Source organism: Ochlerotatus camptorhynchus, unplaced genomic scaffold, assembly GCF_037179485.1.
Source record: "Ochlerotatus camptorhynchus isolate MF236.1 unplaced genomic scaffold, CSIRO-AGI_Acam_v1.1 ptg000378l, whole genome shotgun sequence".
Lineage (NCBI taxonomy): Eukaryota > Metazoa > Arthropoda > Insecta > Diptera > Culicidae > Ochlerotatus > Ochlerotatus camptorhynchus.
In genome coordinates this window covers 272,355-289,404 of record NW_027040866.1, presented here as the reverse complement: position 1 = coordinate 289,404, position 17,050 = coordinate 272,355, and the positions used below count along the sequence as shown (strand labels likewise).

At 40.3% G+C, this 17,050-nt stretch overlaps 2 protein-coding genes across 2 annotated transcripts in view; one reads left to right on the top strand and one right to left on the bottom strand.

Annotated features, from left to right (window-relative positions):
- Positions 1 to 17,050, top strand: part of LOC135710314 (general odorant-binding protein 56a-like) — a 409,005-nt gene that overhangs the window by 133,736 nt on the left and 258,219 nt on the right. The window lies entirely within an intron of this gene.
- On the bottom strand, positions 1,810 to 6,771 carry LOC135710304 (uncharacterized). Its single transcript, XM_065232825.1, has one exon. The coding sequence runs from the start codon at positions 6,769 to 6,771 to the stop codon at positions 1,810 to 1,812; it is 4,962 nt and encodes a 1,653-aa protein (XP_065088897.1).

Here is a 17,050-nt window from a genome sequence, read left to right as displayed (position 1 = left end):
CATGGGGAAGGTGACATTGGTAAAGCCAGGCAGTGCGGTTGATGGAATTGTTCCGGCCATTTATCCACCAACCCCCACCACCACGTTCACCGCTAATTTGAAATGAAATAAAAGCTTTTAATTTCCGTGGACCATTATCTCCTCCTTTCTAGAACTCCGTTTGCACTTGATTTTATGAGCCCTACGATGAAATGGGTCAGTAGGGACAGTGGATATTTTTGATTTCGTGGAAGCCGCGAATTACGCAAAATTTGGCTGTGGTCACGAAATTTCCTAAATTCGAAAAAAATACGAAAGTTCATCAAAAACTATATTTGTCGGTAGCAGAAATTGTTTTGTTCTATGATGGAAGTGAAATATATAATCAGTATGGTCTTAGCTACCATGATCGGTTATTGTTATTGTTATCGGTTCGATGTCAAACTAACAGAACTACCAAAAAATTGCATGTGTAAAGGAGTGGTATTGTTAATTGTGTTTTTTATCGAAAAATCCTATCAACAACTACGGTGCTTGGAAAAAGCGACTTGATAAATCCGATGACGTTATGGTTTTTTGATCAATGAACCACTTTGTAAATCATTTTAAATTTATTACATTAACTGACACTTGAACTAGGAAAAAAAAAAATAACATTTGAGAAACTATGAAATGTAAGGCTAAGTTGCTGCACATATTATGATGACGATACTCGCCTTGCCGTACTCGAAGGTCTTTCTTCACTAGCCAAGTGAACTAGCACCGAAAAATGCACTCTCTAGAAATGCTTCACTAACCACACAAAATTCTTCCAAGTCCCTTTTTACGGGAGGACTTTGTCGTTCAAACACACCGATTCAGTCATCGAAGGACCAAAGAAAAAATGAGACACCAAACCGGCCGTACTGTGCTCTTCAACGTGTATATTGTTACTGGATTATTTACAAATTGTGCAGACCCCTTATCTACCTATCCAAATGTTGACCATCGGCAATCGTCGTTATAATACACTCTCCCTCTCTGTGCTCACAAATTCAATTAAAACTACAATCCATGTCATTTGAAACTGTTACTATGTATAAATTCAAATTTCTAATGTATTAACTCTAACATTCCGGCCACCTTGAAATATGGAAAATATGGAATATTTCAACTGATCTTTAATCTACTTATTTACAAAAAAAACCATCCCTTTTCCCCTTCACTGCAAGAATTCCGGCTGCGCATGATTCTCCATTTGCACACTTAACCACGGGTTCACGGGTTGATCCAGTGGTAGATGTGGGATGATTATTCCTCGACGGAGACCGGGAACAAGAGAAGGAACAGGTAGATCTTACGAGGCAAGTGTAATTTATTGGACCTACAATTACCTGTGCAATGTGCAGGTGCGCATCGAGCAAATTTTCCCGGAATGGGTTGCTCTACCTGGTCACAAGGTTGATGATGATTTCATCGACGGAAGTAACGCGATTCGTGCTACGGGGCGCATGACTTCTTTAGCTGATGCTGTTCGAAGAGTCACCACTCGTACAACACCATCTTTTACAGGATGAAGCTTGATAATTTTCCCCAACGGCCAATTTGTTGGTGGAACATTGTCTTCCTTTATTATGACAATGGCACCAACTTCGATGATGACTGGCGGATTGCAACCCTTAGTTGCACGAGATTGTAGCTGTTGTAGATACTCCGGGTACCAGCGCGACCAGATCACCTGCAGCCGTTTCTGGGTCAATTCCCAATGGTCCAAGCGATTATCAGCAGTATCCTTCCAGTTCGGTTCAGGAACCGCTTGTAGGCTGCTTCCAACAAGGAAGTCTCCTGGCGTTAGGACTTTAGGTCAGATGGGTCCTCGGGTATCGGCGTAAGCGGACGAGAGTTGAGGCACATCTCGACTTGTGCTAACAATGTCAACAGGTCCTCGTAGGCTAAGTTGACGTTACCAACGGTCTTCAGCAGATGCGTTTTCGCAGATTTGACAGCGGCTTCCCAGAGGCCTCCAAAGTGTGGAGCTCGGGGTGGAATAAACTTCCAGACGATTTCATTTTCGGAGCACCAATCGAAGATTTGCGCACGGTCAGCAGCTTCAATCTTTAGCATTCGGTAAATCCTATTCAAGGCATGCGAAGCACCTTTGAAGGCAGTAGCATTGTCAGAATGGAGCTCGACGACTTTTCCTCGGCGGGCGACTAGACGACGTAGTGCAGCTAGGAAAGCAGGAGTTGACAAATCGCTCACTAACTCGATGTGAACAGCTTTGGTTGAGAAGCAAACGAATATGGCCACGTAGATTTTTGTAGGACCACGCTTTCGAACTACTGACTTGATGTAGAACGGTCCACAGTAGTCGATACCGCACACGGAAAACGGACACGTCGGCGAAACTCGCGATACCGGCAGATCGGCTGTGCTCTGCTGGACTAGAGTTGGCTTGCTTCTAAAACAAGTGTGGCATTGGTGGAAGACGGATTTTATGAGGTTTCTGCCGCCCAGAATCCAAAACTTCTGGCGGAGAGTGGCTAGCAGGAGTTGTGGACCTGCATGCAGTAGCTTTTGGTGGTAACTGCTAGCCAACAGAGCAGACAGCGGATGTTTAGCGGACAGAACGATCGGGTGTTTGATTGCGTCGGACAACGCGGCGTTACGGATACGACCACCGACGCGGATGATACCGTTTTGGTCTACGAACGGGTTCAGCCATTTGAGTGAAGATGACTTAATGACGCGTTCGCCATTTGCAAGATCGGAGAGCTCCTTAGCGAAAGCTTTGCGTTGTGATAAACGGCACAGTAGCTGTTCGGCGTGTTGAAGCTCGGTGGTGGTAACTCGTGAAACGGATGCGGCTTTATCTCCTTGAAGTACTACTAGTTCAGCGAAACTGGGATCGGATTTGCGCAGGAGAGAACGATCTTTCAGGCACTGTAGGTAGCGTTCGCAGAATGCCAAGACTCGGCGTAGTTTGCTGTAGCTGGAGTACCGTGCGAACAAATCCTCACAGAGAGTTGCTTGTGCAGCAGTCATTGCAACAATCGGAATTTTGCGCCCTTCTTCGGACGCTGCGGGGGAGTACTCCTGATCGATGATGGTCCTGGGCCAGAGATCGCGAGTTTGCGACAACCATGGTGGGCCATGCCACCACCGATAACGGTGCAGAATATCCGTTGGATTTAGGCCACGGGAAATATCGTCCGCAGGATTCTCTAAGCCTGCGATGTGTCTCCAGTGATTGATATCCGTGGTGGTCTGGATCTTAGACACGCGATTGGCGACGAATGTCTTCCAGCGATTTGGAGATGCACGCAACCACTGAAGCACGGTACTGGAATCCGACCAAAAGAATGCCGTTGCTGAAACCTTCAAGGTCGCTTCTACTTTCTTGTAAAGTTGAGTAGCTAGATGAGCGGCACAGAGCTCAAGTCTAGCGATGGAATTATGTGTAGACAACGGGGCGACCTTAGACTTAGATGTCAAAAGGTGTACAAATACTCCTACCATTGATTCCGTGCGAACGTAGCAGCACGTACCGTATGCAATGGAGGATGCATCGGCGAAGAAATGCAGCTGGATATTGTTGACTCCGGAAGCCAACACCAATCGAGGAATACGGATATCAGCAAGAATGTGGAGGGTGGAGTGAAACTGCTTCCAATCGGCTTGAAGTTTCTCTGGTAGTGGAGAATCCCATTCACAGGAAACACCATTGCGCTTCAACGTCCACAAATGTTGCATGAAGAGCTTTGCCTTGGTTGTCGTTGGACCCAATAATCCCAGTGGGTCGAATATTTGAGCTATATACGACATCACTTTCCGCTTTGTAAGGATGGCAGCAGGAAGAGGTAATTCAACCTTGAACCGTAGCATATCGGCGGTTGGCTCCCAAAGTAGACCAAGTGTGGAGATTGTCTGCTCATCCTGTAGATCATGGATAGGCTGAATTGCAAGATCCTCTGGTGGAACATCCTCTAGCACTTCATGGGCATTCGACGCCCACTTCTTCAGCATGAACCCAGCGGAACTAAGCATGGCAGTGATTTCTCGGCGGAGAATAATCGCAGCTTCCACATCCGATGCTCCAGACAAAAGATCGTCGACGTAGAAATCTTCAACAACCGAGTTGACTGCAGCGGGATACAAATGCTCATGATCCTTCGCGATCTGCTGAAGTGTCTTCGTTGCCAAATAAGGAGCGCTTGCTGTTCCGTAGGTGACAGTTTGTAGTTCGTATGTGGCGATTGGATCGGTAGGACTTCTACGATATCGTATGCGGAGGAATACTAGGTCGATCAGATGATGCAGCACTTGTCGATACATCTTCTCGACATCTGCTACGATGGTGACAACTCTTGTCCGGAATCTCAAATAGATCGAGTAGAGATCTTGCTGAACAACAGGTCCAACAAGCAGAGTATCGTTCAAGGAATAGCCCGATGAAGTCTTGCATGACGCGTCGAAGACAACCCTGACTTTCGTGGTCGTACTGGATTCCTTGAAGACGACGTGATGTGGAATATAGCAGTGTTGAATGTGGTCATCTGCAGGCTCTTCCACCTTCTTCATGTGTCCAAGTTGCAGATACTCCTCCATGAACCTATGATACGAGTCCTTGGTCGGAGGATCTCGCTCGAGTCGACGTTCCAAGCTCAGAAAGCGTCGATCTGCTATTGATCTCGATTCTCCGAGCATGATTTCGGGATCTTCAATCCGTGGGAGACGCACAACGTACCTTCCTGATGAATCGCGCGTAGTCGTTGCAGCGTACAGCTCCTCACAACGACTTTCTTCGGTAGACTGGACCGGCTCCGATGGAATTGTTTCCATTTCCCAAAACCTTTGTAGAGTGGATTCCAGCCGTTCATCTACGGTGGAGAGATAGCAGAATCTTGGAATGCAGGTAGCCGTGCGAGCTGCGGGACCAGTAACCGCCCAACCAAATGGGGTTTCGACTACCCACGGAAGACCTTCACCTAGAGAAATCTTCCTACCCGTGTGGAGTTCCCAATAAGTTTCACTGCCGATGACGAGGTCGACACTTCCGGGAATACTGAACTGAGGATCTGCTAGCCTTACATCCGGAATTTTCCATGCCGAAATGTCAATCGGCGTTGTTGGCAGCTCCGATGATGGCTGCTTCAATACCAAAAACTGCAATTTCATCGAGATCGTTCGATCTCCCGACTCGATGGTTGCGGTAATGGCAGTACTGACCTTCTGTGTGGATGATCCAATGCCTGCGACGGACACGTTGACTGTTGATCGGCGACTGTAGAGGTTCTTAGCTAGCGGTTTCGAAATGAAATTCGACATCGATGCTGAATCGAGGAGAGCTCGGGCCTTGTGCGTTTTACCGTAATCGTCGATAATGTTAAGAACAACCGTTTCCAGCAATGTCATGGTGCATGCAGTTTGGACTGCCATGCTGACTTGGCGGGAGCCAGAAGGTTCCACGATTGGTGACGTGGAAGGAAGCGATTGTTGAACCGGGGAAGCTGATGGTACAGCAAGATTCGGTGACACGGTAAAACTTCGAGACTCAACTGAACTTGATAGAATGGCAGGTGTCGATGATACTTTCATTGGAGCAGGATCGTGCAGGAGAGAATGATGTTTGTCGTGACAAGTTCGACAAGTGAATTTGGAACCACACTTCTTGGATTGGTGACCGAAGCTTAAGCAGTTCCAACATAATCGTTTCTGGGAAACCAGCATGCGTCGCTGGCTGACATCCTTCCCAAGAAACACAGGACAGTTTCGAATCGAATGACTGTCTGAACACGACAGTGGACATGAATACTGTGGAGACGAAGCTGTTGCTGCATTAGCTGATACCTTTGACTTGAATCCTTTATTATGGATGCCGGCCACCTTCATTGAGGCGAATGGTTGTGAATCAGGCCCGACGGAATTGAGAATCCGAACTCGTTGATAGAGAAAATCGAACAGTTCCTCGTATGTCACGTCGTCCCGTTGACTTGCCTTCTCTTCCCAGGCTCGTAGCGTTCCTTGATCCAGTTTGTACGAAAGTAAATTGATGAGCGGCGTGTCCCAATGATTCACGGGTTCACCCAGTTTGGCGAGGGCGCGAACATGACGTTGATAATCGTCGACCAAACCGTGAATGCGTTTCGCACACTCCTGCTTAACTGCTGGTAAGTCGTACAATGCCCGAAAGAGTTGCCTTTTGAGGTATCGCCGGTTGTCGTACCTCTTGATCAGAGCGTCCCATGTTGTAGCGTAGTTGTCGGCTTCGATGTCAACTGATTCGAAGGGTTTCTTGGCATCCCCTTCGAGAGATTGGAGAAGATACTGCAATTTGGCAACTGTAGGTATATCACCATTTGCATGGACCATTGACGTAAATGTATCCCGAAATGAAATCCAACGAGAAAAATCCCCGTTGAACTTCGGCAAATCTATTTTTGGTAGACGGAGGTGGAAGTTTGGAGTGAAATGTTGCGGAGCCAGCATAGAATTGTTCATCGACTGATTTTGATCCCCAGTGCGTTTCGTAAGTAGAAAGCCCTTTGCCTTGCAGTACTGCTGTTCGAACTCCACACGTTCGACGATATGGTCATCCAGTGATTCCGGTTTATCCAACTGTTCAATAGCATCCTGACACTCCAAAAAATTTGCGTTCAATTGATCCAACGAGTCCAATCGTACACACAGTTGACTGGCATCGCGATCGTGATCGTACTCGCGAACAAACTTCTCCAATGCATTGCGAATCGCAAGGAGTCCCTTACGTTGGGCCAAACGATCGCCCAGCTTTTTCTCCTCTCTCGTCGGCATCGCGGACGAAATCGAAACGGAAACAGTAGTTTATATACGAAATCGAAAAATCCTTCCCGGCGCGAACTAACCGTTTCTACGCGAAACCGTACCGAACGAGGGTAACACACAATCGAAACGTATTGCTCCTTCCCGACGCGGTGTATAAACCCCTTCGCGACGTTTCAATCGAACGGAAGTGAGTCGTTGATAATCGAAATCGATCTCTCCTTCCCGTCGCGAACGTACCCACTTCTACGCGGTTTCGCAAATCGAGGGCGCGAACGGTTTTCCACTCGATATGCGGACCGTCAACCACCAGCCACAATAGCCCTTGGCTACCCACTTTCTTACGTTATAAAAGCTACTGCTAGCCACATGCAGAATAACTTGGAACGGACTCACCGGGAGCAATCCAATGGACAGGATGCTTTCCTTCAGGCACAACGGTATTGCGCCAAATTGATCCAATGGCACCAGTGAGCGATGGCGTCCAGTGGCGTTCCCAAGCAACGCAGGCAAGCGTAGAAGATGGCAGCGACGTTATGATGTAGAAGGGTTAATCACCTCCTCCAAGCAATGGCCACGATCCACAATGGCCAGACACAATGTCCTTTCTTCTCCACACAACAGAGTAACACTCGGCTTAGTGCACTCTCAAGCGCAATATTCTTGTCCCGCACAAAATACACGCACTTATTTAGTACCGACGGCGAAAATGTACCGTATATCGATCGTTCTCCACTAACCTCGAGACAACCGCGAGTATCCGGTCCAGCTCCTTTAACTTTAAATATAAGAAATCAATAATGTATAACAAAAATGATACCTCGGCTCTGTAAAGTTTATTCGATTGAGCCTGTAAAAATAAAGTAATTAATAAAAAAAAAAAAAAAAAAAAAGGTTCGTTCTGCTTTTCTCCCGCGATCAACACACTAGCAGCGATAGTCCCTACCTTCACGCAGTTCACCGTAAGGCTGCCGAATAGCACCCGTCTTGGTACTATGTCCACGCAAAGCACACACAGCAGGATAGTGCTGATTGAATTTAATTAATTCCCACACTGAGGTCTACCCGACGCGGTAGAAACCTTGTCGCACTATCGCACTTGTTTTTCGCCAATGTAATGGCAGCCCCTTTTGACCCGCGTTTTCGGTCAGATTGGTCACTTTCACACACCACCGCGAGGCGCACTTCTCGGTCCGAATTGCCTTCGATCCGGTTCGAAGGACCAAATGATGACGATACTCGCCTTGCCGTACTCGAAGGTCTTTCTTCACTAGCCAAGTGAACTAGCACCGAAAAATGCACTCTCTAGAAATGCTTCACTAACCACACAAAATTCTTCCAAGTCCCTTTTTACGGGAGGACTTTGTCGTTCAAACACACCGATTCAGTCATCGAAGGACCAAAGAAAAAATGAGACACCAAACCGGCCGTACTGTGCTCTTCAACGTGTATTTTGTTACTGGATTATTTACAAATTGTGCAGACCCCTTATCTACCTATTCAAATGTTGACCATCGGCAATCGTCGTTATAATACACTCTCCCTCTCTGTGCTCACAAATTCAATTAAAACTACAATCCATGTCGTTTGAAACTGTTACTATGTATAAATTCAAATTTCAAATGTATTAACTCTAACATATTATAAATTAACAATATGACCCACTTTTTATTATCCCCAAGCCGTTTTTGTAAAAACTCAAAAACTGAAATCGGATGCATGAGTTTCCCATAAAACAATTAGAGCTGATTAAAGGCTGAATATGCCATTTTTTAGCTGAAGAAGCATATGTTTGTCTGAACAAGCTATTATTCTGCTTCCAATGTTTGTTGGGTTATGCGCCTTGCAAAATTCAACAACGAAAAAACCACCGATTAGTTTTCAAGTTCAAACTTAAATTTCTTTATATTTTAACGTTATTCATTGTTATTTTTGGTGTTTGTGCATCAGAGGTTGGAAAACTAACACAGCATGCGAAAGCATGCTATGAATTGACGTTTGATTGGTTTATATGAGTTTAAAGCTGGAATGATTTTTCAACGTTGAGAGTGTGAGTGCGTGAATTTGCATGAGAATCTCAAGCGTGAATTTTCTTTGCCACATTCACACGCGATTTTTTTCTCGCAGGGAGGCTCAATGAATGAGATTTGGGAATGATTTTCTGAACACTACAAGACACGATTTTGCCCGATACTAGCGCCACTAGTGACACGAAAGATGACTAGTACACTGTAAATTGAGCGCTTAGCAGCTGATTTTACTCAGTATTGTGAAAAATTAGACTATAAATTACTCACCATGGCGGACAACATCATACACTACTTTTTCCAACGATTGCACATAAACGTATTTTCCATAGTCCAGTGTCCAGTGATTTAACGTATGATGGAGGAAGCTAGTAACTAAAGCAACATGTGAATAGGGCCTATTTGCCATATGTAAACAATTACTTTCAATTTCATACTCGAACTAAAATCTGTGTATACGGCCACTGAGAATAACTCAGACAGAGCGCCAATACTATTCAGCGCTCAGATCATCCAACATTTAGAAATTTCTTCTCTGAAAATAATTGACTATCTATCGGCCGTGTAAATTGATTTCCCAAATTTAGGTTAACGTTTCTTAGCGTGTAGACACATTGCTTCATGTCAGTTGCCAATCTTGTGTGTAAAGAGGGACAGCAGCTATAATCTACCTTTTCCTTTATTTTTTGGTTCGCCTTTAAGTTAAAAGTATGTTTAGACTATAGCTAATATCACATTATATAGGCTATCTTAATATCATATTATACTACGTGATATCAACTATAGTCTGAACATAGTATAATCAATCGGTGGAAACTAACGATTTAAAATTGGCTTAACTAGCCTATTGGTCCCAAGTACATCTATAAAGGTAGCCAGAGACAAATCAGCCCAAGGCTGAAAGTCTCTTTAATAAAGAAAAAAAATCTATAAAGGTACGTTTAGACTGTCTAATTTGTTGGTTTGATTTGAGTAGAGTGCTCGATAATTTTGTCGGATGCAATGTTCGAATGCTTACACTTTTTCGACATGATGATTAGACTTGACGTTCGATTTGTCGAACGTAATAGGTTTGTGGTTAATTTTCATTAGACTCATTCAGCAAAATAGTTGCAAGTGAAATGAAAATATTGATTTTTTTTTTCTTCTAATATCTCAAGAATTCGATCTGTGTTTTGATGACATCCAGCAGCAAGGTAAACCGATTTCACTATTCTATGTGTATAATTTGACTGATTTTTATTTTCCAGTGTGTTTGGCCGTCAACAAAACAGTGTTTATATAATATGAAGTATGTATTATATAAGAATAAGCATGCCAGACAGCAAGTCTGAGAGCCTAATAAGAATTTTTAGAGCTTCAGAGAGATTTGGAGATCTACTTAGAAATTTGTTGAGCTTCAAGGTAGCTCGTAGATCTTGAGAACAGAACTACAAAGCTTCGGAAAATTTTACAGAAATTAAAAGAAATTTGCAGAAATTCAGAATAAATCACAAGAGAGATCGTAAATATTCAGAAAAATGTTCAAAGAAATTTTCAAAACTGCAAGCAAGCCTTAATATTTTCAGATCAATTTGTGAAACTATAAGGGAAATTTTGTTAAATATTCAGAGAACTTCGCAGAAAAGAAGAATCTACAGTGAAATGTAAGGAATTTCACAGAAGTTAGGAGATCTACTGAAAAATTATTGGACATCAGAAAAGTTAGATTTATGAAAAATCACAAGAATGGTCATAGATTCTCAGGGGAAATATTGGCTTCGGCAATACCTTAGCCTATTATCGTCAGGGGGGTAAACAAAGTCCTAGAGCACTCAAATTTGGTCAATAGATGCTCTGAAACACAATGTATCCACATGCCAAAATTGAGTTCTCAATGACGTTGTTTACCCCCTGACAATAATAGGTTAAGGTATTGCCGAAGCCAACATTTCCCCCAGATAAATTTTTTGATCTTTAAGAAAGAGTGCAGCTTTTCTGATGCATTTTTAGAATATCAGAAATGTTCATGTATCCTCAGTGAAATTTGCAAAACTTCAGGGCAGTTCAGCGGTTTAAAAAAATATATTTATATGATTTCAGGGAAATTTGAAGATCTTGAGAGAAACATTTAATACTTCAAGGAAGCTCAATTATTTTCAGATACATTTTTAGAACTTAAGGTACTTTAGAAGATCTGCAGGAACATTTTCAGATGTTCAGGGTAGCCCGAGAGCCGACAGAGGAATTTACAAAACTTCAGACAAGTTTGTAGATCTACTGAGAAATGTATTCTCAGAAATGTAGATTTTGAGAATAAAATTACAGAGCTTCAGTCAACTTTACAGATCTTGAAAGATATTTGCAGAACCTAAGGAGAGAGTATATTTAGAGAAATCTGTAGAACTGCAAGAAATTTTGCAGATTTTCAGAGAAATTAAGTGATTCAGTGTTATAGAAAAGTATTTCAATTCTAAAAACAAATCTCAGCGAAGAACGAAAGTCCAAGATTTTGCAGAACTCCATGTAAGTTGGAAATAGGTAGATCTGAAAATAATCAGAAGAGTCCGTAGGCCTTAAGAGAAGTCTGTGGAACTTTAGGAAGTTCATACATTTATAGAAAATAAATTCAAAAGTTCAGCAAAACTCACAAAACTTCTGGAAAGTTCGCCAATCTTTAGAAGTGTTTTAACAACTTCAGAGAAATCCAAATATTTTCAGATAATTTGTGGCACTTTAAGGAATTTAAAGGAATTTCAGATAAATCTGCAGAACTTCATGGAAATCCAAGAATCCACAAAGAAATGTACAGAGTTTTAGAGAAGATTAACTGAAAAATCTGTAGAATTTTATTGGGGTTCTTGGATTTTAAGTGAAATTTACAGAACTTCTGGGCAGTTCGCTGATCTTTATGGATATTTGCACAGCTTCAGAAAAAATAAGTAGATCTTCAGAGAACTTCCTTAAATTTCCAGGAAGCTCAAAAATTTCTAGATAATTTTTTTATACTTAAGGGAATTGCGTAGATGTTCAGAGATATTTGCAGATATTAATTGAATCATGATAATCTACAGAGAAATTTATATATCTTTCGAGAAGTTCGTAGGTTATTAGACATTTAGTGAACATCAAAGATAATTGTTGATATTTAAGGATCTTAAATCTGCACGGATTCAGGAACTTTGGAACTTTGTACATCTTCAGAAAAGTTTGTTGATCTTCAAAGATATTTTACCAGAGAATAGAAATAAAACTTTAGGGACAACCAAAGGTCTTCAGAGAAAATGCAGAATTGAGATCTTAACATAAATTTTCAGTACTCAAGGAATCATGCATGTAGATCTAGTTTATCGAAAGTTGGAATTTATATTCTGGCGAAGTTTTGAAATCCTTTTTTGTCTTAATATCGCAATTCTTAAAGGACAAGATGAACTAAATCCCTGCTAGTGTTCCCTCTGAGCAACCATTTCCTACTCCACAAAATTCACCTTCTTCTTCTTATTTTATTTAAAATAATAAAAGCAAATACGTTTGCCAAAGCTAGAGCAATTTTGCAGTTATTCATTATGGAAGCATTTACTTTTGATTCCGGATACAATTTTGTTTTGAAATCTAAATTGACAATTCTTTCGACATGTGCAAGCAGTGTGAACACCAGCAAACAGGGGGAGGGGGTTCAGCAAAGTGTGTCGAAAGTAGAATCGAGAAGATTTTTCATTATGGCGACGGTCAAAATCAGACTAAGAAATCAGATAGTCTAAACGGACCTTAAGCGTACTCCATTTTACTCGACGCTATGCAAGTCTGACAGATAAAATGAGGGGTTCGTCGATTTTCCTATGTTTCGAGGGGCGCATCGATTAGCTTGGGACCTAAGATAGTACCAGAGCTGAGCCAAAATTTTGAGCACGTTTCTTCGGTACCTGTGGTATTAGAGTTACCTCTATGGTACAATGTCATGTAAGAATGTATGAGAAACCTAATACTGTTTACCACACCTTTTATTTTACTTAACTTATGAACTGATTACACGCTTAAATAATAATGCCATGAATAGTTTTAATCACCTTTCTCACCGGGAGAGGGCATTATCATAGAGGTAATTCTAAGACATACATATTCATACAGATATGTTTGCCGAAAGCTCGGCTGTTGGATTCTAGGCATTTTTTTTTGCCGGGCTTGGTGAAGAAATCTAAGTGCGTATGGGAAACGAACCGAATTTATTAATTTGCTTGCCAAAAATTCAAATATTGCTAAAATTTCATCAAATCTCGGAAATAAATAAGCTTATGTATACCTACAGGCGTATACTTTTTGTCGAGATTTGTCACTTGTGACATAATTTAGCTATAGACGGATTTCACGCCAACTCATCCAGTGGTTGGCAGCACCCTCTCAGAACCTTATGGAACTTTGTGGGTGTGGAGACTTAGCAATTTTAAGCAACTTTGCGTACTTATTTTTTTCAAAATTTATCTCGCCTAACATTTGATAAGGGTCAAAGTTTTTTGTCGATTTTTTTTTCAAATCGATATAGCTTAAAAATGACAAGCCCTACAAAAAAATGATGTATGGTGAACTTTTAGCAAATAATCTGAAATTTTATAAAAAAATTTAAATAAAATAAAAAATCGGTTTCTACACTCTAAAAAAATATATTTAAAAATTAAAAGTCATTTTCCCAAAAATGGTACCCCTCAGATTTGCTTGATATTTTTTCTCATGAAAGGCAATATAATTACCTAACTTTTCTTCATACATCGCAAAGTGGGCGCTTTTAAGGAAAAAAAGTTGTTCGAACAACAACTTTTTCATGTTAATTTTTTGTTTAGCGTGTTTCACTCAAAGTCGAATAGTAATACGCGCACAACCTTATTAAAATTCGATTAAACTTTATGGGTATACTTTTCGATAATCTGGGCGAAATCTAGCCTAACATTTGAAAAGGGTACCGAGAAGTTACCTGCAAATCGTCCAATAAGAGTTCAGAACAAAACGTTCTAATGAGGAACAGCCATCTCAGCATGGTTTGCACTTTCCTGTGATGGATTGTGTTATAATATATGCATACACTCTATCCAACTTCTATAAAACCACCCTCAAATTGTTCCAAATCAACAGGTAAACTAAGTAAAAATCACAAAATCAATCATGTTTAATTCATGAAAAGATTTCAATTCATGTATTTGTGATTAATTTAATTAGAAAAATAATCATCCATTTATTTTTATGTATTAGGTGTGTCCATTAGTAAGCAATATGCATATATATGTTTATACCTCATCTGTCAAGTGAATACATATAATAGCGCAGGTAACTTAACGATTATTTAAGGCATGCCTAAAATAATCGTTAAGTTACCTGCTATATAGCAGTTATATAACAACGCAGGTAGTCACATGAGAGATATAAGGTATAAACTTAAAGCACCGCAGTCTGTTTCTACCGACATAATCTAATATTTAAGTTTGGTGATATCACAACAATGCTCATAGTTGCTGTAGTGCATAGTTGTTGAAAGTGTAGTGCTGCATAGTTGTTGAAACGAAAAAGTGTTTATATATACAACAATGGAAAAATCTGCTGAATTGATTATTAAAAGGGTGCAATGTAGTGCCAACATAAACAATCCCAATTGCAGCCGCAATAATTTACGTAATTTATCATCAAGTCTCATAGAGAAAATACATTCATGGGGCTTTGATCATCAATTGGATGTAACAATGCGTATTTGTGAATCGTGTCGTGGAATTTTAGTGCACAATAGGACACCTCTCCCGAAAAAGAGGCGATCGGATGGAAAAGAATCAAGCCATGCTCGGAAGTTTGAAGAGCCGCAACCATCAACAAGTCATCAGCAATCAGAACATCAGGAATTTGATGATACACTAGGTAAATAATAATAACTTTAACTGTTTCAACTGTGTGGTTTAAGGATTGTACATCGAAGATACAACTTCATTTTCAACATTTTTTTAGAGCACGAGCTGGATGAACCGCTTATCGTACAAATTTGATCGATTGGTAGGCCAACCTCGGTGAACAATCTATCAAATTTTCACGACTGTACGATATGCGGTTTATGCAGCTCGTGCTCCACAAACATGGGGAAAATTCAGATGCGGCTTCGATGTACCGTAAACGGGGATGTCTTTGATAATGGAGGTAACTTTGATAATGCAGCTAATCCAAAAAGTTATGACTTAATGCTCTTCGTATTCATTATTTTGGAAGGGAACATCGGTTTCCTATCCAAAATATTGCGTACGATGTGCCTTAAGTCATAAATTTTTGGCTTAGCTGCATTACCAAAGTTACCCCTATTATCAAAACCACCCCCGTTCATGGTACTATCACCTTAACAGCGTTATATATTAATGTTTGGTAATATTTTTTCTTTCTTTTCTTTAATTTTACAGATACAGATCCATCGCTAGAATCAATCCCATCAGCGGATCAGATCCAAGGTCCATATAATGTGGAACAATTCAATTGTATAGCTTCAACCTTACAGTTATCACCAATTTCATCGAGAAGTATGAGAAGTATGAATTATCGTGTTCAAAAATCTGCAGAGATCACAAAGGCAGTGCGTAAAAATATATTTGGGATGGATTCAGACGATGTCAACAAATCAAATGATTTTGACGAAATGATCATGCAGTTAAAGAAGAAATTTAATTTGCCTTCTACGAGTACAAATGACAAATTAAAAGTGTTATCAGTGCTCCCTAAATCATGGTCAGTGAATCAAATAGTTAATGAGTTTAATGCACCCCATCATACAGTGAAACAGATGAAAAGGCTAGTCAGAGAACAAGGTATTCTTTGTAGTAAGAAAGCAAGAAGTGGTCATGGATTTAATGATACTGAAAAACAAATTGTTTTAAATTTCTTTGACAGTGATGATATTAGTAGGCCTATGCCAGGAAGTAATGATTATGTTTCTGAATATCGAAATGGATATAAAGAGCATGTTCAGAAACGTTTATTGATGATGTCTCTTAAAGAGGCTTTTATGATTTTTGAAGAGAAATACAAAAGTGTTATCGGATCGGATCGGATTTACTTCGTTCACTCAGCTCCGACCAAAGCATTGCATACTGTTGGATAGTACAGGTACACATAATGTATGTGTCTGTACTATACATGAAAATGTTAAATTTATTATTAATAGTGAAAATTTGATTCATGTAAAGAAATTGCAGACAAAATACTTTGCAGTAGTCCTATTAGAACCATAGATTGTTTTTATCGTACATGTGAAGAATGCATTTCCACAGATAGTATCGTGAGGGAACTTACATCAGTATTAGAAGCAGATGATATGGAAGAAGTTTTATTTCAACAGTGGTTGACTACCGACCGTTGTAATTTGGAAACTATTATTAAATCTGCAGATGAGTTTGTTCAATATTTGACGGAAAAAGTTGAAAAGCTCATAACCCATGATTTTATTCATAAAGAGCAATCATCTTACCTAAGTAATAAAAAAAAATCGCTTCAAAACGGTGAAATTTTAGTGATTTGCGACTTTTCTGAAAATTATTCATTTATTATTCAAAACTCAGCACAGGGGTATCATTGGAACAATAATCAAGCTACGATACATCCTTTCAAAATTTACTACATAAAAGAAAACAAGTTGGAAAATTTAAGCTTTATTATTATTTCAGAAGTATTGACCCATGATACAATAGCAGTTCAATTATTTATATCAAAATTGTTAGATTTCATTAAACAATCTATTAGTTTCACAAATATTACTTTTATGTCAGATGGAGCAGCGGCTCATTACAAAAATAAAAAGAATTTTGCCAGTTTGTGCAACTTCAAGTCCAAGTATGTAACTTACGGTGAAGTCTCAATTTAAAAAGATTTTGTTTTCGTAAAGCGAGCTGATAGCCCTCTACGGATTGATCAATCCATTGTTTATTTTTAATTTCTAAAATCCGTCGCTAATGCGACCATCGTCAAATTATTTATTCCTTGGTGTGAAAAATCTACTACGGGGTGGGTAAAACTATCGAGCCACATTGGCTGGTTATGCGGTAGAAATTTATCGTTCAGGCCGCAAAAGCACATCGGTCGATATAATTAAGCTGAGCACACCATTCACAGAGTGGTCAGCTGCATTATCAATTAGGTCCTATATTAGATGAAAATATGAATTATATAACAGATTCCACGTGAACGACTTTAGATATTGGTAAAACTCGTTCAGAGGGGATGGGGTGTATGTGGTATTGTGTAATTACAGCTAAGCGCGGGTTTTCTCTCAG